Source organism: Hylaeus volcanicus, chromosome 2 (assembly GCF_026283585.1).
Source record: "Hylaeus volcanicus isolate JK05 chromosome 2, UHH_iyHylVolc1.0_haploid, whole genome shotgun sequence".
In the NCBI taxonomy this organism is placed as follows: Eukaryota; Metazoa; Arthropoda; class Insecta; order Hymenoptera; family Colletidae; genus Hylaeus; species Hylaeus volcanicus.
In genome coordinates, this window is record NC_071977.1 from 1,039,033 (window position 1) to 1,062,579 (window position 23,547).

Consider the following 23,547-nt stretch of genomic DNA (forward strand, 5'->3'; position numbering starts at 1 on the left):
GATATCGTAAAAAACGTTTCCCAATCCCTCGCTACGTAACGACAACGGTTCAAGTACTAGCACAGGGAATGTCTGTAACGTCGAGTTTCTGGTAGCTGTACTCACGCGAAGCTCCACCCATTTGTCCAGAAGCCTTCTGTTATTAAATTCGCACAGTAGGCCCGTTTTGGTGATCGCGTACGTGGAATCCGCCATTTCCCCGCGACCGCACGCCACATCCACGAAATCGTTGTTTCTCTGCTCTCCTAATATGGCGGACCGACCCATCAAAGGCACGGGTTCCTTATACTGCGCAACAAAATTCCCTCGATCACCACCTTTTCTCGTAACCGTTACTCGGAAACGCGGGATACGCATTGACTCGAAAGCAAACAAACAATAAACAATTACCGAGTTAATTTCAAACGAAAGCGAGTAGATCGGTCGGGTGGAAGGAGAAACAAAGGGAAAGAATAATCATCCAATTACCTTGGCACTGCGCGAGTACTCGAGATACCAAAACTTCACGTGTCTGTTGCCCACGGTAACAAAGTAATTGCCGTTTTCCGCGAAGCAGACGGCCTTCACTTTGCTCGAGACTTTGTTCGACGCCACCTTAACATTGTTCCTCCAATCCCAGACGTTGACGATCATATCGTGTTGAGAGCCCACGGACACCACGTACTTGTTGCTCGGTGAAAATGCCTTGAGAAGAGGAAATCGTCAAACGCGACTAGGTGGAAAGAATCGAATCGAGAAAACTGTCGGTGAATTAGGATTATACCTATCGTAAGAACGGATATTTCGGAGAAAGATCGTCGTGCTCGAGGAATCCAGGGAACGCAGAGAAGGCGATAAAAGGGATACCGTTGTCCGTTCGGTGAGAACGCGATTTCGTATTCGCGCGGGTCGGTCTTGTCGTCGGCGTCGAGACGCCTTGTAACCGAACCGCGCGGACGTGGACGCGCGCGTGACGCGAATGCCGACGCTGGTGATTCCTCGGTAAAACGCGTTCACTCTGCGAGCAAGTTTGCTTTCGTTGGTGGAACCGATTACCCTCGAATCGGATCGTTTATCGCGCTCGTTTTCCACGTTTCGAGACGGAACGCAAATAATTTTCTCTTTCGAATACTCGACGATGCTCGCGACCGTTCGGAGCTAACCACGAAACGGTATTCGTTGCACGTTTTCCTTGAACAGAAAATTTCACGGCCTCGAAAACGGCTTGAAACGACGCCTCTTCGTAAGCGTGTCGTGGAGATAAAAGTCGCGGACCTTAATTAACATGCGAAGCAATGGCGTAGTCGTTGTAAGCTCGTCACGGTCGTGCGAGTGCAATGGGCGCGGCCCTTTCTTTCCATTGTGAACATTCAGCACATACTCGGCCGCCCGCTCGCTCGCTTGTTCGTTCGTCGGAACGGAAAGCTTAAAAAGCTTTCGACGTTTTCGCGAGGAAGCAACGTCGCGGCCGGTCCCCGCGAACGCGGAAGGAAGTAGCGAATCCCTGGTCGACGTTCAACGATCTTTCAAATAAAATCCTCGTCGATCGAACGACGGTCGTACGATTTACGTAAATGCTGCATGTCGCTCTCGCGGCTCGAAGAGTCTCGTTGTTCGGGAGAATTGGTTCGCGTTGTTTCAACGACGAAGAAGGACGGTATAATCGTGTTACTCACCACGCAGTTGATGCCGTACTTGTGCCCGGAAAATTCAGCGATCTGCACTGCATTGTACGGATCGGAGATGTCCCAGACACGAACGTTCGGCATGTGACCGCATTCGCCCGTCGCCAGCAGTCTACCATCGCCGGCGAGCGCCAGGGAGGTCACCGTTTTGCGACAACCGTTCAACACGTGGGCTTGAGTATTCTTGCGAGGGTTGAACAGGACCACGGTACAACTGCAACAACGGACAAAATTTTCCAGTCAATTCCGATAGTTTGTTCGACGAGTTTTTCGCGGTTAAGCTCGCGATAAAACGCGGCTTTCTCTTCGATGGTTTCACGGGGTCCCGTCCCGTCACGCCGCGCCGAGCGAGCACGATACCGGACGAGTCGCGACACCGTTTTGTAACGGACACTGATCGAGAATTCAACTATCGAGAAACGAGTCGAAGGCTCGTACAAGATGAGACCGTAAATTAGCGTTTAAATCACCGTCAAAGCGTGGAATCGTGCTCCGCCGTTACTCGGCTGGTCGGAATTATCCACGAGGGTATCCTTAGGGTCGTGGACTATCGATCAAACTCTTTGTACCGTTGAAACTGTGGAAAGCGTCGATATCGGTGCGTTCGCCGATTCCTACGAACGCGGAGTACGAACTCGATACGTACGTATTCGATGCAAGAACGGTCGACCGTTCGAGTTCGCTCGAGCGCGATCTTGGCGAAAGAATAGAAATGGAGTAGCTGTGTAAGACAACGGTACGGTGAGAGATAGGATTATATCGTAACAGTACACAGGGAACGTTTCCTGCTCGTGGCGCGTAGCTGCGATTTGTTTTCAGCAACCTGCTAGCTTTGTCGCCTCGTTGCATCGCGTGAAAACGTTCAAGCCGCGCTCGACTATCCGAACAAGAATTAGTAACGCGCGTTTGAACGTCTTCGAGCACTCGTGCGGTTTTTGGTCGATTTGATAACGCACCGGGACTTTACCGCGCGCGGTTTCGAGCCAACGAGATCCAAGATTCGAGAGACGCGGTGTTTGCGGTAATGCGAAACGCGACTGGTGCGACTCGTTGTTCATCGAGCCGATTTATCCGTCACTGTCTACCTAAACCGCAACGTGTCAATAAACTCGGTCCCACCGATCGCCGTTTCTTCTGCGTGCTACCATTTGTCCCGATGTTACGCTACCTAAATGCTGACATAACGCGACACTAGCCGCAACGAGTTCGCTCGACTCGGAGGATGGGAAACACCTCGATTTGCCCAGACGGGCTCTTTATAACACTCTAGTTTCGCTAGAGTGTTATAAAGAGAAGCAAAGTCCGTGATTCGAGGATGTTTCTTGTTTCAAGTTCTCGCAGAAGTGTTCGCGATAACAAAGAGAGCATTTGTCGGATGAAGTCATTGGGTGCATTCAGTGAATAATCGTTAATCCGTCAAGACGTTATACCGAGTTCCTTATCGCGGAGAGATGCAACGCGAGCGAGTAGGCCACGGAGAGAAACAGTTGCGCGCACGCGAATGATTCAGTCATTGGAAGGAGTAGGATCGCGGAACAAAGGATTCTCGTTGAGAATCGCGAACAATTTCGTTCGGAGATCGAAAAACCGTGGCCTCGTTCGTATCATCGAGCTATCCGACTGGTTTGCTTCCGGAGACTCGCGCTCGCATCGACCGCCATTTACGTCCGCGTTTCCGGTCGCTTCGCTTTCGGTTCGCCAAAAGCAAGTATCCGGATAGCCGGAGGTTAAACACCTTCCTGCCGTGTCTGTGGCGTAACGGATCGGCCAAGTCTTTCTCTTCCGAGTCGAGTATGTCGGCTAACCGTAACAATCTCTGCCAAACGTTGTTAATCTCGCGAACCATCACCGCTTCCTCGCGTTCGCCTGTAATTTCCTTCGAGATGTGGCGCAGCGTGGTGGACCTGTCACGTTGCAAAAGAAAAAGATCCTCTTTAACGAAACGAAAGGGGGGTTTAAGAGAAACACCGGTGTCCGGAGAAAAGTAACGTATTCGTTTCGAGAAAGGTAAGTACACGCGTAAGTTGTTCGCTGCTATGGCTCGCTCGAGTAGCGGTGCGCACGCGAGGGCTACTTTTGCTCGCATCGAAACACCGCACCGCGTGGGAGCGCGACTTCGAGAACGTCTCCAATTTAATTCGAATCCCCATACTAAATATAAAACGAGCACGAAAGGCGCGCGTGGAAACTGCGGAGAGATCGTGGCTCGACTCGTACTCGGCAATTTTCCCTCTTTCTTTTTCTGGAACAGTAAACTCGAACCAAACTAGAAAAACGACTCGCCAACGTTGTTGCAGAACTTTCCCGGTGCTGCTTTAGAACGTTCCTTTTCCTAGTTGCATTTTTTATTTCAACTCCTGCCCTCCTCGTCGAATTAAGCAAATTTGAAAAGACGAAGAAGAACGCGGTTGCTCGAAGGCGACGGAGGAACAAGGAGACTTCCGATCGAAGCGAAAAGCTCTATTCGGCGTGTAGCTTGGATCGGGTTTTCCGACCGTTGGAGCAACTCTGCTGTGATGGCGGCTTAAGCCTTTTTTTCACGGGAACGAGCGAGACCTTTCTCGCGACGAGAAACTAAGAGAGGAGACCCGTCGACGCCGACGCGACGAGGCCGTGCGAAGGAGGCACACTCACCGTACCTACGACCTACTGAAACTAGCACGCTGGCCACGAGCTACGGAATGGAATAGCGCTGAATCGAGTCGAGACACGCGACCGCACTCTGAATAGAAACGAAGACACACCTGGATAAACGCATGCTGCGATCGAAGCGTCCTACCCAACACTCGCGAGGCCAGAGTTTCTAACGTTCATTTCAAAGCGATAAACAACCGTTCAACAGAGAAATTAATTGCTCGACGTTTCGTTACGCGAACACCCTATCGCAACGAACTCTGTTTCCAGTCTTCGATCACCTGTGATATTTAGATCTCGCGGTGTTTCGCAGCGTTGTCGAGCGCAGCGTTGTCGAGCGCAGCAACAGTAAGGAAATATCGGTTTTACAGTTAGGGTTTGTGGAAAATAACGCGTTAAAATACTCGGCAAGCGAAACACCTCCTGCGCTTTTCGTTTCCAGCCGCTGCGCTGACTCTGGCGCTAGTTGCGTGCAAAAGAAACACGTAAGGTCGACCAAAGGTATAAAGGTCACTGGGTCGATTATCGAGCATGGAAACCGGTCTGCCGACAGCGTGTCTGATAAGTTGGTCGGTGGTACCCGGCTGATTTAGAACGGCCGATCGCGAGTTCCCGCGTCGATCTTTCCTACCTCGATGACAGCGACCGGTCACGAAACACGTTCCGTGACGAGTAACGCGCGTTTCGCGATAGAAAAGCAACATCCACGAATCCGTCTGCCATTTCGCGCATCAACGAACTCGAAACTCTGGACAGCGATCGAACAGTTGTTCCTTTAGTTTCGCGGAACGGCATATCGACGGAATGTAATTTCGTTTTCAAATGTCACGGCGCGCAGCAGCGTTTCCTGCGATTGCCGACGCGCAAGTAGAATTCCAGTAAAACTCTCGTTTTCTCGCTCATCTCGTACGAACGCGTAACACGTTTGTTCGCCAGCCGGAAAAGATTGTCCCCCTGTCGTTAATACCAGCGGTGTATCGTTGGTACAAGAAGCGACACGGTGCAGCGAGCGGTCGACCGCGTCTCGTAATTGCTAATACGAAACTTTCTTCGTTTCGAGTGTTCTCGCGAGAACTTTCGTTGCCTTCGGCTTTGACGGCGTAGCCGAGAAAACTGAGCTCCGGCGATAGGCGTTCCTGCTCGTTGTTCGACGAGTTTTCGAGCAATTATCCAGCGAATAAACATAACAATACGAATCGGAGAATAAAAAGGTCGCGAATAAATTGGTAGCGGTCGAGCGATTCGCGTATGATTTTCGCGTAGGCGATGGTGGATCGAGGAAAATGTTGACCTGGATACCCGTTCGCGGCCTTGAAGGAAAGTTCAATCTCGATTTTGGTACGCGCGGATGGGAAAACGCTCGAGCGAGCATCGCGTAATTAGCGTGAAATGAAACGCTCGGAGGTTTCCGTGAGCGATCGAATCGGTTGCGGCATATGACGTTCGAGCTTTCGTCGCAGCCTCGGAGGATTAAACGGTACTCCTGCTAGGTCTGATACGAAATTACTTTCAGGGTAATCCGCTTTTACTCCGAAGTAAAGTTTCCGTACATGTACCGACGGTTGTACATCTTTGCGCGAAATTTTCTCCGTCGATTAGCGAAGGATCGTCTCTCTCGATTAAACCGACAGAATCTGCAACCTCGATACTGGGAAACAGAGTACATCGAGAAACCGGGAAAGCGGAACTTTCCTCCTTCGTTCGTAACATCGCGGACGCAATGTCAAGTACTTTCTAACCTTGGAATCGCGCGCTCTCGACGCTGTTGTTGTCGTTTTAACGTACATGCTCGCGTCGCGATCGGACGTGTAATTGGATTATAGCTAATTATCCGCGGAAGAAAGCGAGAGTGCCTTTCGTTGGCAACGATGTCGCATCCGAATACGTTTCAAAGACTGGTCGCGATGTCGGTACAAGAATCTTCGATCGAGTCGCGCGTCGAAATAAAATAAAAGTGCGCGTAAACTCGTGCGAGCATCCGGTTGTACAGAGGACGAGTAGCTTGTTGAAACGTTCGGTCGACTGCCTCGCGCAAAGCCGTACAGGTTGTCTAAAATCCTATGGTCGGAACGAAATTCCGTAGTTCGTTGAACCGTAGGCGTGAGGTTTCGAACAAGCGATAATTAGCAAAGTCGCGATTAGCCGACTCGTGGCACCTGTAATTTGCGTACCAGCGCCAACGACGCGGCTTCTTTGCTTGTTGCCTATCCTTAATGCGTTTAACCGGAGTATTATCGCGTAACGGACGATTTCTCTCGAATTAGGAGGTCGCGGTTGCCAACGAATCTTTTCTCGCAGAACGACGAATCGAATCGAATCGAATCGAATCGGAACGAAACGGAACGGAACGGAACGAGGTAAAAGAATGTTCCCAAAAGCGATGACATAAGATTCGCTCGAGTAACAGCGCGAGCGATAATCGGACGCGTCGAGAAATGCAAAGCACGCAACTTCCACCTACTTTCGATCCTACGGAGTTTAATTCACGCACGCGTAAACACGCGTACTCCCTGCTCGAGGAACGCGAGAAAGACGCAAAGAACGTAGGCCATGGGAAGTCTCCAGAGATTGGCAGATCGATCGAGAGATTTAATTGTCACCGATACGCGAGTATCGGCAGAGAAGGATCTCGGACATGGAATCTTTTGGTCCATTCACCTCTCTCTTGACCCGATTTCCGACCGAGTATCGTACATAGTCGCTTGCATTCGACTTTGCCGCGTTGCCAAGGCGATGGCGAGCCGTTCGGCTCGGGCTTGTTCCAGACGGGAACCAAGTTGCCTACGATTCGCGAGATTTACCTCGCGAAAATCTAAAAATTTAGAAACGCAACGGGAACGCGGAAAGAAAGAATCGACGGTGACGCGGACAAAACGCTTCTTTCGCTACGCAGCGTGCGATAAACCAACGTAATCTCTTCATCGCACTTTCGCCATTCTTTCATTCGCGCGACCAAGGAAGAAACAAACCGCGAGGTGCTTCTTTTGTGTTGTCCGCGTTTATCCGTGACCAAAGGAATCGCGCGTGCGTTTTTTTTTTCTCTGCTGTTCGCGCTAACGAACTCAAACTTTCTTTCACGGTCGCGCTTTGTAAATGCACAGTCGGAACATCCGATCCGTTGAATCCGGTGATCCGAGAAAGATCCAAAATAGAAGCTCTCGACGGTTATCGGTTCGCAGAGGTGATGTCGGTCAGGTGCGCGATCGAGGTAAGCATCTCGTCGTCGAAATATCGCGATTCGATATCGCCGGCTGATCGCGATAATCCCGCTGTTCCGTGTGCCGCGTTTATGCGGTCTCTTTAGCGTTTCTTCTCGCGGCCGTTCCCACGAATATCGGCCGGCCTTAAAGTCAGCAGATTTGTAACACGATTCGTGTCGTTAAACTCTCTGTCTCTAACCCTACCTCTATCTATCTTTCTCCTCTCACATTGTTCTAATTACGGCTGAAGAGGTCTCGAACGTAACGCGCGAAGAACAAAATTGCACGTTCGACGCGCGATATTTAATCGCACTCGAATCCGTGAAAGTCGGAAGGGGACACTCGCGCGAAAGGTATGAATGGCGAAGCGGCATGGGATCCGCGATACGTCGAAGGAATCGATCAGAGAAAACGATGAGACCGGTCTTAAACTCACCCGGCAGGATAGGCGACCAGCTCGCTGGTCGCGTCGCAGTCCAGGGCTGCATTGCTCGACACGGTTACGCCGAGTACACGTTCCAGCTTTATCTGTAACAAATGGGAAGCAAAGTTATGGTACAATAATAATTTCGAACGCGTTTAATGTCGCGACACGATCGAATTTGAAACGGGCTAGTCGAACAAAGGGTTTTATCGTTGGGGTAAACAGCTCGGTTACCGCACATACGTTCGCTGCTAGAAAGCGGCGCGCGGCGGTGTCTCGACCGAAACCATGAATGCAACTCGTAACGATCGGTGATTCGTAGCGACTTTCCTTCGAGGGACGATGAAAAGACACTTGCGCTCTCCCTGAAACTTTCATCGATCATTCGTTTGTAATTACGACCCACTGAGCCAATTCCTTGCAAATCGACGCAACGTCGGCGACGATCGACTCGCGAAAGCGAACGAGCTCTCTTCGTTGGGCTTTGGCTTCGCGGGCACACCAAAGATCAAGACGAGTTTGGTAATCGAAACACCGAGGATACGATAGGAAAACGGTCAACGTATATCTCGTTAAAGTCGAGCAGCGTTGAAATCTGAAAACGGAGAAAACTCGAACGGTTTCCGTCGATTCGTAATTAGCCGTTCCATATTTTCTACAAATCTCGCGAACACGCAGGTTTTCCGGTGCAGTGGTTTCGTTCGATGCTGCCAACGTTACCGCGAATCTGCTTCTTCGAACATTACTTACTCGGAAACGGAACGAAACGGTGTAAAGTGAACGACAAGCTCGCCACAATCGATGCAAACGATTAACCGCAATCGTTGCTCCATTAACAGACAGTAAATCGAAACGAGCGATCGCGTCATGGATGCTCGAGGCGATCGCGATCGTTGCCGAGTCCTCGGCGAGTTCGTTGTAGAATCCTGCCATTTGTATCAGCGGAAGTTACGCGCGGATTGTATATGGTTCGCGGAGAATCGAGATCGGCGTAGGCAGAGACGAGAGCTATGCTCGCGTACCTTGATTGCGGCTTTCGTGCGACATTGGTCCGTTACGCGGTCGACTAGGTTGGATATCGCGTAGGCGTCTAAACGATATTATTTACAAAGACTCGCTGGGAAAAATCGTCCAAGATACCAGGAGTAAAACGGCATTACGAGTTCGAAACGAGATCTTGTTCGCGTAACGACCGAGCGTCGCGAGAAAGACGGAGGACGCTGAAAATGAGTAATTGTAAGGAGACAAATTTGTAACGAGCGGTCCTTGGAATCGGGACTCGATTACTCCGCGGACGATGCCGAGACTTTCTCTCCGATTAACTGCGGCTCCGAGCAGCGGCGCATTTGGGCTGCTAAATTGCTTAATTGTCCGTGATCGAGCTCGAAGAACAGGATAATTGGCGCGGAGTACAACAATGAGAAATCCGTCTAACGACGGCAGACCTTGGAGGGAAAGTTGGCGAGCAAGGCCCAGAAGCAGGACACGCGTTTGCCAACAACGTGGCTCGCAATGAAAACCGACGGCAGGCGTTTCGAAAGAAAAACATGCCCCGCGTGGACGATCTACGATCGCTTTGAAACGACCGCGTTAATGGAATCGACCTACACCTATCGAGGCGCGCGAGATTCTTGTCGATGTTTGCGAGCACCGTCCGCCGTTGGTCCATGGAAATCGTAACGCACTGGATGTGGGCACGAGCGCGCGCGTGCCACGGATTTCTGTGTATGTACATCTATGGTCGTTGGACGAAAGGTTTCGCAACACGATCGGTATTGCCGGTGCAGTTTCGCGGAACACGCGCTGGAAAACGCACGGTGTGTCGTAAGGTGCGCGTGACCAGATGCCTTATGCACGGATGCCATAAAACGACCGCAACGTCGTCCAAGGATATACCGATGACCGATTCCTGCAAATTTCACGATACCAATTGCCCAAACCTTTCGATTACGTAACTTCCTGCCAGCCGAGAGCACACGTAGTGTAACGTGTACCGAGTACATACTCGCGCTGCCGTTCATCAATCGAATAACAACGTTTACTTCGAGACGAACCGGTTGCGGTTGCGATGCTTTTAGCGATGATTCAGTCCAACGTCCTCATCCACGTTAACGCGCGATAATCAATTTCTTGCACGTTTCCTTCTCCCTCGATACGCGTGTACCTATCGTTCGTATCGTATTCTAGACATCGCGGGTAACGAAAGTGGCACTCGTCGGCACTGTTGACGCGTCTTCTTAACGAGAGACAGAAAACGGTCACGGTTGCACCTGATGGATTTCCTTTTTGTCGCGTTCCTCTACGACTTTCGTAAACCCATAAATGCACATTTTATATACGTACCGGATCGCGTTTTACTATACGGGCTTCGTTGCAGAGGAAGCAAAACCAGTTTTCTTTGTTTACGTGCCGAGCATGAGTTCACCAATCGTCCAGTGACGTTTTAAGAATCCTTGCAGCGGTACGATTTAGGAATTACGAACAGCCACGGAATAACGCGAGTATACAAAAGTTTAGGAAACGCTGCTTCAGACTTCGGACTATGGAAATATACGCGGCGGTGCGATTGCAGTTTGTTCGGAAAACACGGCGAGGACGCCAGGTCGGCCGTGCGAGAAATTTGTCATTGGCAACGGAATCGGGACCGGGTAATCGATAGGCGATCGAACGCGCGGAAATCGTCCAAGATGATGCAAAGAAGCGAGGACGGGACGACGAATCGAGAATCGCGCGCCGATTCCTGGCAACCAGGCTATCTATTACGCGGTGCACCGCGCGCGCTGGCCGAGATAATGAGAGACTCGAAGAACGTTTTGTCGGTCGATACAATGAAAAGAATGCAGAAATGCATGGTCCGTTGCAACAAGGCGGTCGCGTCGGTCGGTTAAAGTTACGTGGGCACGAGCCAAATACGGATGCTCGAAGCCTGCCTTTCGATGCTGCCGCGCCGCTCGCGCGTGTTCGCGAAATCGTCTACGTCGTAATTAGAAAGAATCTCGCCATGGTTCGTACCATGGCTCTGCTTAAGAAAACGCGTCACCCGAAAATTATAATCGATGCGATACAACGATTACATTTGAAAGCGTGTTAGGTAAGAGGCGAGGGATCGTTCTTTCTTCTGGTCGACGTATTCCAGCGTTCCCGCAAAAAATTTCACTTGGAGAAACGTTCGAGAAAAGGGAGGAGTAACAGGTTGTACGCGTAGTGGGAAGAAAAAAGCAACACCGCGTACGAGACGTAATTTGCGAGACTAACGCAGGCGTCACGGTAGAGGAGCAGCAGCGGTAGTTGGTGCATCGCGATTCGCGATAGAGCCTGGGATGACGTAATGCACGGCCGATGGAAGACAAGGTCTCCTTCGGCATAATACGAAGGCTTACATAATACGAGGCAGGGTTCGTCGCGTCTGAATGAAGAGAGCCGCGGAACTTGCGATCGCGTCGATTTTGCGCGCAAATGTTACGCTTCAAGGGTAATACCCATCCTTGGCGGTGATAAACCTCGCGTGCTCTTGCGCGAATAAAGATGCCGCGACCGACCAAAGCTACCCACCCACTTTTCCAAGGCGTTTCTTTGCACTTGGATACCCACCGAAATACTAAACGAACGACGCGTTCAAGAATAACAAGTTATTCTATCGGTTTCTTAAATCGTTCCGAGCTCCAAGTAAAACGTATTCTTACGACGACGTTACAGGAAAACGCTCGCACGACCCTTTGCCAACGGACTATGCAAAACGGTACTCGTTGAAACCCATGCTTGATCGATATCAGCCGCGAACGGAATTTTTCACTGGCGCCCGCCAGGAATATTCCAGACTGTAAATCAGCCGAAAGTACGCGATGAATATCTTCGATCGACGAGCATCCTCGAAAAGCATCGCGAAACGGCACACGAGTATCGTGGGAGGAGATTCTCGATGGATAAAACTCGGTTCGCACCGTGTTTTAAATACCTACCTATGATTTGCCGACGACCTTACGTTTATTCGTAGCAAAAGATAGCGTTGCTCGGTTCAGCCGAGAGGTAGATACGTCGCGCGCGTGGACCAAGCTTAAAACGTCGAAGGCAGCAAAGGTCGGCGCTTGCATGGTGTTTTCGCGGTCGTATGCATGTACGCGTTCGCGTTACCATAGCAGATCGATCTAACGGGCTATTATGAGTTTCGTGCAAGACCGTTTTCCCGTCTCGGCGTGTAAGCCACACCCTGGTACAGTTATATCGCGTCGTCGAAGAATAAGAATAAGCGAGCGAGCGAGCCGTGTCTGCTAAACGCGAGTGGAAGCCGGTCTCTGCAAAGGTGCACCGGTTAACCAACGACAGACGCGTAAATTTACGTGTGCATGAACGACAAGTACCGGTTCCTCGAGTTAACTCGCGATATCGATAAATTTGTAACACATTTTTTCGCGTCGCATCTTGCTGTCGGAGGCCTACGAGCACGACATCGCGTTATTCTCGATGCTTCCCATAGGAATTAGCAGGTAGTCGATCGAGCACGATTCCTGTCCTCGTAAGCGGTCACTAGGTAACTATAATTAACTAAGAAAGTCGGAACTATTACGATGAACTTTGCGACGCGTTTCCGATCGTTTTTACCGCGGTTACGGTCGTGAGAATGCCACGGTCGGGTTAATCGCGACCGTCGTCAACCGACGTTTTCTACGAGACTCGATTTCCGTTGCTTTAATTGCATCGATGTTTCCGATCATTTCGCGAGATAACAAACTGTACGAGCAACTTGGATCGAATGTCTTTTCGATACGAGAATGGAAATTACCTCGATCGTTTGGAAGCGTTTTCGAAACTAACGCTACCAAACACCGACGCCTGCCCGTTCACGCTAACTATCGCTTTCGGAAACTCTCTCCGCGTATACGAAATCTCGAAAGCATATGCAAAGTTCCATCTTCCGAAGGTTTTTCGCGGAATAACGAAATCGAGCGGAACGACGATAATAATGGCCGCGTCGCGAGATGTCGGTGTAATGGGTACAATTTACGCTAAGGAGCCTAATATGGAACGGTAATAGCGTTGACCGCGAGAAAACTGCGTAAGCCAGCCATAGCCAAACGGTTCGTAACCCGCATTTTTTAACGAGCGCATCGCTCCTTCGTCTATTCGCACGAAAAGTATTTACGCGCTGTTTACCTACGTAATACGTTCGTTAATCCTTCTTCAACGGGAGCTCGAAATTATACACTTAATTGTCCATTGTTTACAGGGAGGTCGAGGTAATCTTTCCATCGAGAATGTATGTCTCCGTACCGGGTTGGTAGGTTAACCGTAATAGGTCAACGATACTTTACAATCGAAGCTTCTTCTACGTATCCGAGCGAAATATTTTTGAAAGACGTTCGAAGAGCGCTTAGGGAAATTGTGAAAGCAGACTCCTTAACATTCGTACAATGGCATTGTCAAAGCGCTAATAATAATGTTCCTAGTTGCGCGTCGATTCGAATATCGTTTCCGAAGAAACCCCTGGGGAAACGCAGGTGAACGGGTCGCGCCTCTCTCTCTCTCTCTCTCTTGATGAAGATAACGATTATGCCGGTCTATTAGCTGGCGAGGTGCAGCGTGAGGATTTTTCGCATCGTATGAATAGAGGAGGAACTGCAAACGTAAAACGGATGCAAATCGTACGAGGTACAGTTGCTCCGAGTTGCCATTAACGCGCCGTCGAGGGACCGTCCCATAATGCAAAGCTTTTCACGGCAGAAGATAAATTCGTAACATCGTTTGAAAACGCACAAAGAGTTTCGCCGCGATACGTAAGAAATTTTACGAGGATTTACATTTTATTGAAAAAGAAGAGGACGAAACCAATGAGACTGCTATTCCGCGACGATAATCCTGACCGAGCGGAATGCAAATAACGCGATTGTCGGTAACGACAACGTGCCTGTTAACGCCAACGGAAATGCGTTTTGGCATACGTGCACGGAACATGCACACGTTGAAACCGGTACTTCCTTATCGCTCTCGAAGAATAATTGGACTCGCGGCACCGTTCGTTTTCCGAGTTATCGTGCGGCCGTAATCAATTGGAAACTCATTCCACGAGTCGGGAGCGTCATCGAGCGACGTTTTCGTTTCGCGATATTTTTCTTTTGCGCGGTACGCGAACTCGATCGCGTACACGGAATAAAAGTTGCGGAATACGGGGCAGCTGCACCTGCAGCGCGTGGTGCCACCGCCATGCGGCAGTAGGCGCGAGAAGATAATCGCGTAACATGTTGCGTATACTTACGTCGTAGGCCGGAATACTCTCTTTGTCCCGTACAACGGGCGAGCTGTTCCTGGACGTGATCAGCGCCATTTTTCGCGTCGAGTATCGCTCGTCTTTCACCGCTTTTTCGCACGCGTCACCTACTATCCGAACTGTCGCGTTTCCAACATCTCTCGTCGTTTTCCGTCGACGATCTTCGCTTTCTCCCTCGAGTCGCGGGACGACGTCCGACGACAAACCTTGTCCCTCGTCGAGAAATCGCGACCGAGATAGTTCTTCTCGAGGCTTTCGAGGAGAACACGGATCACGGGGCAACCACTTAGCTTCTGTTCCATCGAAACGTCGGATGTTTTAAGGAACTCGCGGCGAACGCCAGTTTACGACTAGCGTTTAACTACCACTTCACCGTTCCTCGTCGAGGGTATCGACTCCGAGTTGGCACGCGCTTCTTGTGCGTCCCACCGAGATGGAACGCGTACGTCCTCCGAACGCGCAGACAACGCGCGCTACATGTCACTTTCGAGAGTTTATATGGCACTTTGAACGCGCGTAAATAAGTCGAGGCGCTCGAACGACGAGCGTGGCAACGACTTGGAGCGCAGCCGGGTGTAAATCAAACGCCTCTCGTCGCGCGAAACTTGTCCGAAACACTGCCAGAAATCAAAGCGAAGCGAGAGTTGCTCGACTCGACTCGATCGTTCCAACGACGCGGATTCGGCCTCTGCGGTTCGTGGAAATCGGCGGTGTTACGTAACAATTTGGACGGATCACCGAATCCTGGTAATTACTCGCACCGGTCCCTTCTCGCGTGACCGCTAACGAGAACCGCGAGTCAGAAACAACAACGACGGGGGACGTCCAACTCTCGACTGAGCCGTTCTTTGCTCTACTCCTCTATCCGACTATCTCGGATACTTCCTCCCCCCCTCCCTCCCCCTCCCTCCGTCCGTCCCACTCCCATGCTCGCGAATCGCGACTATATCCTACCTGCAACTTGCCAGGCCTTTGCCACCGATGGCCATTCGAGTCCTCTTTTCTTCTCCTTTTTGCTCGACGTTTTTTCTACTAGTTCTCCCGGATACGGGTCGCCTTTAATACCCTCGCTAATCGTGCCTAAACGTTGTCCAATCTTAACCAACTACTTGTTTTTTTAGAGGAAAGGAGCGAATTAGACGAACGACGCATTCTACGTTTTTCTAGCGTCCCGAAACGATCATCGATGAAACTCCGGTCTGGAAGGTTCTCGAGAACGTTTGTTTATGCCGGATTGCTATACGTGGGCACTTCTCCGCTTCTCCTCGATCGTTAAGGTCGACGAATACGAAATTTCCACCCACGTCGGTGAAGCAACTCGGTGCCTTCACGGCCGCGGAACCGTCATCGTCGAAGGCGTCGTCCTCTCGCTCGCGTCGCCAGATTTCGGACGCGTGACGAAATCCCGAAACGTATCGCGTGTCGTCCAGCGTGAAAACGGCGTAGCCGATGAAATGCGAGAACTACGCGCGTTACTCGAATTCGGTCTGGTTCGTTCCCGCGAAATCATCCGCTATCGATCCGTACTCAAGAAAGTAAAACTCCGAAAGCGAGACCGCGCTTCCAGAATCGAAACGCTCCACGCAACCGGCGAATCGCGAACGACCACCGAAACGCTGAATATGCATGCCCGAAATGTTTCCTCGAAACGTGTGCCAGACCGATTCGAACTCGGGCGTATAAATATCCGATCGGGACAATGTACGTTAAGCCCGAACGACGATGAACTCGAGCAAACTCACGGCAGAACTCGTGCGACCAGAATGGAGCGAGCGAATAATTAATTCAAGCACTGATCTGCGCATCCGTCCCGTGGAAGCAACGTCTCTTCCGCTTCCGCGATCGGAAATTAGTATCCGCGAGATCCATTATCGGTCGAGACACGACCTTTTCGATCACGTATTCCGCCGGGTACGATATCGCCGACGACCTTCGAATCGGTCGACATGCAAATTGGAATCGTTTTTGTTACGCGGAGGACCACGTCCATGGAATGACTACGATTTTTATCCGAGTAGACGTTTTCAATAAAAAGTGCACACCTTTTCATCCATACTCGACAGGTAATATTAAACTCGTTCGTGTACTCGCCGGTCGTCCGTGGAATCGAAAATAAAAAAAAGAGAGGAATACGGAGGGTCGCGTGATAAGAAGCAATTCTGTTAAAACCTCGCGCAGACGAGGAGTAAAAGCGTGTGGTACGTAGCAGACGAGAAAGGGCTGGTGGCAAGCAAAGGGTGTGTCTCGTATTAGCTGTTTTATCTTCCGATGTAATAACGCCTAAAAGGTTTATCGAACCGCCGATGTGAAATTATCAAACACCGCGTTCTCGTATTCTATGCACTCCCTAAACGTGGACTAATTTTGACGAATTAACGGATTAATTTAAAAACAAAAAAAAAAAAAAAGAAAAGAAAGAAAATGGGTAGGCAGATCGATAGATGAGCTGCTGGGAGCGCCGAGGAAGAATCACCGGTGAATCGTACCGTTAGACAAAACAGGAAGTCGTAGCTGGCGATGGGCATCCGACTCTGTTCTCCGTTGCTAGTTTTTTCGCGCGATTCGCACGAATAAAACTCAGAATTGCTAAACGTAAAGATACGTAATGAAACCTGATCGTAAAACGTTGAAACGAATAAGCCCGTGGCACGCGTAACGGAGAACGTGAATCGGATTCGTTTCGAAGGTTTTATCGGTACGTCCGAAGAGGTATCCGAAACGACATCCGCAACCGAAAGGGATTCCGAACCGATGCGATCGACCAGGTCTTCGAACCGCTCTCAATGGCTCTTTCGAGAAAAAGTAAAAGCCGATGGTTGACCGTGTAAAGTGTGTCAAACTCGGTCAACGACCTGCACCAGCTGCGATCGGTACACCTGTTTCGAGCCAGGATCGCAATTGAACTTTGCCGAGGTCTTGGTCAGGCAAGAACGAGTTCCGAATTCTGGCTCAACGATTTTCGGGGAAAAGTGTTTCCGGAGATAAAGACGTTGCTAGGATGGCCTGCGTTATAGGTATATATCTAGGTGGAACTATCGGAAAATTGTGGGTGTATGTTTCGTCTAGCGTACCGTTCACGAGGCGGAAAATAATCCTGCTCGAGGTCACCACCTTCCGACCTTGAATCACGGTCTCCCTTTTTACGTCACGCTGCTCTGTCTCTCCAAGAGACGAAGAGACCGCGTGCTCGCAGATTTTCGCGAAGGAGCGCACGATAAGATCGACGAGGAAGTTGTAAAACCGTAAGACGCGCTTCTCGATTCGACTGGCAGGGAGCGCCTGTCGTCGTAGTCTTCAAGATTGTGGAACAGCCGGTAAAGAAGTCTGTACGTTTGTCGACGACCACTTGTTCGAACGGTCCCGTTTCGTCGTCGATTTATTCGCCGAAGAAGCTATTCCAATTTCAGAAATAGAAGCGAAAAGCCCGCGATAAGCTGTAGACGCCTTAGCCATCCGTTGAGAAACGACACGTCGTTAGTTCGGACTCGATGCAACTGGGGCAGCGAGTGCAAACGCACGCGGCACGGCTCGCGCGTGGATACGTAACTCGATCCGCGAACAGGAACGTCGCCGAGAGGGAAAGTAGCGTGGAAGCGAGCGGTGAATTTTCCACAAAGTGGACGCGTCGGGATTCTGGAAGACCTTCTCGAGAAGTACGCTGGACGCGGAATGCGTGCCGCAAGAGAATCGCGTGCGCGCAAACTCGCCGCGCGTACAAACACCGAGACCGATTCGGATGGAGACGAGCGGACGAGCGAGGTCCTCGAAAAAAAGGAGAATCGCCGTGACGTCAATCCGGGGCTGCTACTGGTGGTGGTGGTGGTGCTGCTGCTGCAGCTGCATCGACAGGGATGCATAATGTGCATCCGGCGCGCAACGACGACCCGACACGGTCGAGCTGCGGCTATTGTCTTTGGCGACGTCAGCTCCGCCGTGATCCGCTACGAGGAACCCGTGCGCGCATCGCGACGCGTTTGTTCGACCAATCGCTGTCACTTTCCATTCCGAAGAATCGAATGCATGCCCGATCGCGCGGAATACCCAGGGAATCGGGAATTGCCTGGATCGGAATTGGAGACCCGAGACCTTGCGATACGTTCGTAGCAGTTTTTACGCGAATCGATCCGATTACACTCCAGATAACATTAACACAAAGTATAATAAAAATGAATGCAAGCGCACACTTAAATTGCGCCAAACGATATAGACGTACCGCGGTAACGAACAAATAACATCGATAACGACGATAAGAGTAAGAGCTGCTGCTCCAGTGATTTGCTATCATTTGGATTCGTTTTACAACTTCTCGATTACCCGGCTTCTCCAAACGGAAGAAAACCACTAGGAAAATAATACGGGAATTTAACGAGGGCAAAGATTCGTCGCAAACTTTCGACTCACCCTGTCCTGTATCTTGACGTTCTCCTGGCCCCTCTTCAGGCTAGGAGCTCGCAGAACCTTGCTCGTAGCTGGTGGATCCATCGCGATGGTTAACTTTGCTCTCTCGTCAGGATGTCATTCCTGAAGGAGATTCGATTCGCTCACTTCATATTCTGCGAACAAAACGGACGACTCAATGTCTGGTCTTGCGATCGATAGCGTACAAGAAATCCAAGTTAAAAAATGGGGTCGATATCCGCCACTCGATTAGCAATAAATAGCAGGTCGTTGGGCGAAAGTAAGAGTAAAGGTGTACGAGAGAGTGTGTGTGTGTACGCGAGCGCGCGCGTGCTCGCGATCGTGGGAGATCGAGACCTACGCGAATTCCGGCTCGACCGGCACAGCTGGTGGTTGCAAACGCGAGGAATGGATAACGGTATGTACGGGAGTTAACGGAAGGTAATGCACGAACAGGTACAGGTAAGCTAGCTCGCCGGAGAAGATTCCTCGAATGTCGACCTCGCCTCTCGATTTCCCCCTTACCAACGCCTTCGAACGTTGCGTGGAGAAAAATCGTTACCGTCCAGATTGCGCGACGCCGTGTGTTCGCAAAGGTTTTCCAGTCGATGAGTAAAAGTATATAACTAAAATAAAGTTAGATAATTTCGCGGGCTTTAAAGTTTTCATTCGATTCGCTCGAGTTTTCGCGGCGGACGCGCGAAAACGTCGACCGTGAACCACAAGAAAAGTTTCGTGCTACAGCGACTGCGAGAAGGGACGCGGATATGGCTTCCACCGGTGGCAGAGAGCAGTTTAGCATGACGCGAAATCGATAAAGCACGATATTAACCCTTCGTTTCTTGCAGCCTTGTCAGCAGCTAATGGCTGACGGGGCTGCCTTCCAGAAATTGCCGAGATAAAATCGGAGGTAGATCGACGACGCGAAAAACTTGTCTCGCGGAATGCATCGACAACTGGAGCGCGCAGATTTTAGGTGGCGACTTTTTCGTTGCATCGCCGCGGACCGGGAAACGATTCGACGTTCGAGAAAATTCATTATTCTTCGATCGAGCGGAGCGGATTCGTAAAACGTAACGTTGGTATTTATACGGAATCGAGTAATTCCTCGAAACATTGGAAAACTGGAGGATCGCGACGAGCGAGGTGACGAAACGAACACGAACGCGTCGCGAGAGCAAGAACGGCCGATATCGCGTACGCGTGCATGCCGAGCCAATTACCGGATGCGTTTCAGTGGACGCATTGCCGGGTTCGTTGTCGGTGGGATTTATGAGCTGCAAAGCCGGGACACGGAAACGCGAACCGCTGTCGGGTTGCGGCGGCATCGTTAAACGCGTCTTTAACAGACCGTTGATGAGGTTTGTCCATTAATACGTATCCGATGTCGCGGGTTCCGCGGCGCTCGACTCGGTCGCCGTGCAGCGTCGCGTCGCGTCGCGTCGCGTCGCGTCCGATGAGAAGAGGAGAGCTTGGCTCTCGGCCAAATATTTGAAAATCGAGGGGACGAACTTGTGGTATTTCGACGGGATCGGGTATCGTAGATTCGATCAAACTTAACGCCCCCACCCCTCGGCCGAGAAGGAGAACCATCGCGCTTCGCCAAACCCACCAAAGTTTTCTCGATGTCATTTAAAACTGTTTAAAGTAAAATTTCAAGGACGACTATTCGATTCTCGTTAGAAACTTAACGACCGCGATAACAGCGAATCAGCTGCGTTTGATAAAACGACGGATCGCTGGCCCTTTCTCCGCTGGGGGAAACGACGGGTATAATTTACTCGCGAAAGGGTAAAACTTGGCGAGCGGTTATCTCGCGAACGTAACGAAACAAACCCCGTACTTTATCCTCGCGTTTTGGCACGTGCTCAAAAACTACCTTTTCGCGAAACGAAAACAACACAGTCGCTGGGATTTGTTACGCTCCGAGTAAAAAAATAAAGATTCGTGTTCAATTTGTCCTTGCTCCCGACAATCTCTGGACGGAGTTAACAGCTATCGTCGGCCTTCGACTCGAATGTCATCGATGCCTATCGTCGCTCACCGATCGCAATAAAAGCGCGTCCCTCATGGTAAATGGTGCATCACCAAACTGTCTATTCTTTTCGTTCGAGAGACAGCCCGTCGTACCAGATACGAGCCAGCCGAGTATTTACTCGATTCGCTAGGCCAAGTAATAGCGGCCTATTAATTTCGATGCGAACACAATCCATGGTACTTAGCGTGCGAGATACATAGTTCGATTATACCCACATCGATTTCCGTCTTCGCGACCCGCCCCTGCGAGTGCGCTCGCGATATCGGTATCGCGACTACTCGCGATCAAAGTGTCTGCGCGACTTTTAAAACAGGTACGCGTACTTCACGCCCCGGAAGAACTTGTAGGTGTCCTAAGAAAGCGGTTACGTCTCGTCTGAGCGCGTTCGCATGCTCGATGCAGGATCGGAGAAATCTAATATGCCGCTGGATATCGAATCGAAGGAGATGCAGCGACTTTAATTACCAGGAATAATGTTCGACAGCCTAGTTCACGAATCGGTCCCGCATTAGCACGAATTTTGGCACATTTCCATTAGAGTTACAGCTAATCCTACGACGACGACGACGACGACGACGAGATGCTTCGTCTTACAAACGTTACGCACGAACACCGCAACGATAACAGTTAACAAATAAAAAACACTCGCGTACAGAATCGGTTGCTCAACATCGAACAAACCCTCGAATACTTTCCTTCTCAACGAAAAAAGAATACGCGCGCAACGCTCGGCAAGGCTCGACCGATCGATAGTCTAAAGATAACAACCAGTTACCGAGAGTGTTTGAATGAATTTGATCGAAAAATTAGTCGCGCTATGCGTAGCATAACGTGACATAACCGTGCTAAATATAGAAGTATCGTAGCGAAGTGTACAAGTCCTGTTTACGTAACGCACACGCTGAAGATAAACACGAGAATAAAGGGGCAGCGTTCAATAACAGTGTAATCGTAATGTTTACTTTGGACGAAAGGTTAACGAGCGAGTATCGTAGACCGCTCCCTGCGTAGAAACGTCCACTACGAATTCATCGTCGACTAGGGCACGAACGCGTCGCGAGAGATCACTCGCGGATGAGGCTTTCACCGTTTCTCGCCAACGGATCTAGCTAACCCAATTTGCCCGCACGCGAATGCTTCTCGTTATCGGTTTACCGCGCGATTAAATACCCTCTTTTCGAAAACAATCGTAGCGTTAACGTTTTACGGAGAGATAGAAACGAACGTGAATCTGGCGGTTTCCCGGCGACAGAACGTACTGTGAAATATCGTAAAGGGAGCGTGAGAATCGTAATGACCCACCGACGCGACGTCAGGAAAGGTACAACGAATTGTCGAGCGGTGTGTATCGCTTCGCCTACACGCGTACTATCGTCGCGTGATAAACGTGATTCGAATCCGTTCGTTCTTTCGCGACAGGGAAAGCTCGCTAATTAGAATTACGCAGCAATTAACGCGCTCGACCACCGTCGATCGATGATGGGAATAAAACGACGTCCACGTTCCACTTGCTCGTAGATTGTATCAAATTCTCTTTGGTCCGAGACAGTTTTCCCTTCCTCCTCGCGACGTCGTACTCGTTCGTAAAGTTAAACTTTTCGCTGTTTCGAATCGATCGACCGACCGATCGATCGATGTTGACTTTGTTCGGAGAAAATGAACATTCACGGAAAACGGGTCAGCTTGTATGCCGGTCGCGGTTCGATCTCGACATCTTTCCGACGACGCTCGAAAAAGGCTTCGCGAAGCACCGGAGAAAAAGACGAAAATCGAGCGAACCGATCGGAAATTGATTTAACCGAGTGGCTCGAAGCCGAACCAAGCGGAACCGAGCGACTCCGGCGACGAGATTAGATCACGTGCCGCAATCGCGTATCGTATTGGACTTAAAGACGCGATTTAGGCCGTGCTTCCCTCCCATCGGTTTGCCAAGTCGATCGAAAAGTCGACCTCGAATCCAGACACGGCTGGTACTCGACGATCGTGCGTAACCATCCAATAAATTGTTTTACATAAGCATCTCGAGAGTCTCCTCTTTATCGCTCTCTCGACGTCGAATTATCGTCGCTACCGACGGGACGATAAAACCTATCTCTCACCTTCTATTCCTTGTACCGCAGATAAGGTGCCGGAGCTGACGCTTCGGCTCTAGACAATTTCATAAAAAATCTCGCACCTATCAATCACACCTTTTCGGATTAGGGTTTTCCGCGTCCTTCGTTTATCCTTGAACTCGTGTAATTTACGAGCCACAAATCCGTCGCGGTACGTTACGGCGCGACTATAATCATCAGCCACCCACACTCGTTAGGACTCTCGTCGCACGCCCACCTACGGCACAAGCCGGTGAGGCTTTTCGCTCAACCGTATTTTCCCGCTTCAAACGCTTTTTTCATCGCTATCAGGTATCTACGAATTTTGTATTCAAGTATCGCAAAAATACCAAAGTTTCCAGTCGTTTCATTTCACAACTCTTAATTCCTTTCCGCGTAACGAGCGAAATTAGTTTCACTCGGATCCGGGTTTGACGTTAGATCTACGAGCGTGACAAATAAGGCAAAGGATCCGAGATTAATTTGCATTCCCTCTTCGATCGGTGTGCCACGATTCACGGTGCTTTCTCTTTCATTCAGCCCACCGATTACGGGACAATGCGAAATAAATTACGTCGCGAGCTGAATTAATTTGTCCTTCGTTGATCCACGGTGTATTAATTAAACAATGGGCCGCGTCGATAACCGAATACACACCCTCGCTGCTTTTTCCTTCGGGAAAAGAAACGAGAAAGGGACGGAAATCGAGTTACGCTTAAAACGAGTCGGATGGCGACGTTTGAAACCTTCGCGAGTTCCTGAGCGTGGTTACGTAATAAGGAAGTATACGTCGGGTATACGCCGGACAAAACCGCCACGCTATAAAGAGATATG

General features: G+C 50.3%; 1 protein-coding gene across 7 annotated transcripts in view; it reads right to left on the reverse strand.

Moving 5' to 3' along the window:
- The window catches only part of LOC128872858 (mitogen-activated protein kinase-binding protein 1), a 47,406-nt gene that overhangs the window by 11,757 nt on the left and 12,102 nt on the right, over positions 1-23,547 (reverse strand). For 6 of the 7 annotated variants that reach the window (XM_054115964.1, XM_054115963.1, XM_054115969.1 and 3 more), the window contains 5 exons: positions 18,586-18,737; positions 7,935-8,026; positions 1,656-1,878; positions 469-684; positions 106-288 (listed from right to left, as the gene is read on the reverse strand). In XM_054115964.1, coding sequence (XP_053971939.1) covers positions 106-288; positions 469-684; positions 1,656-1,878; positions 7,935-8,026; positions 18,586-18,666 — 795 coding nt within the window. In that variant the 5' untranslated portion in view covers positions 18,667-18,737. Of the gene's footprint in view, positions 1-105; positions 289-468; positions 685-1,655; positions 1,879-7,934; positions 8,027-14,172; positions 15,016-18,585; positions 18,738-23,547 lie in introns of those variants that run through there. The other variant, XM_054115966.1, reaches the window with a different exon arrangement.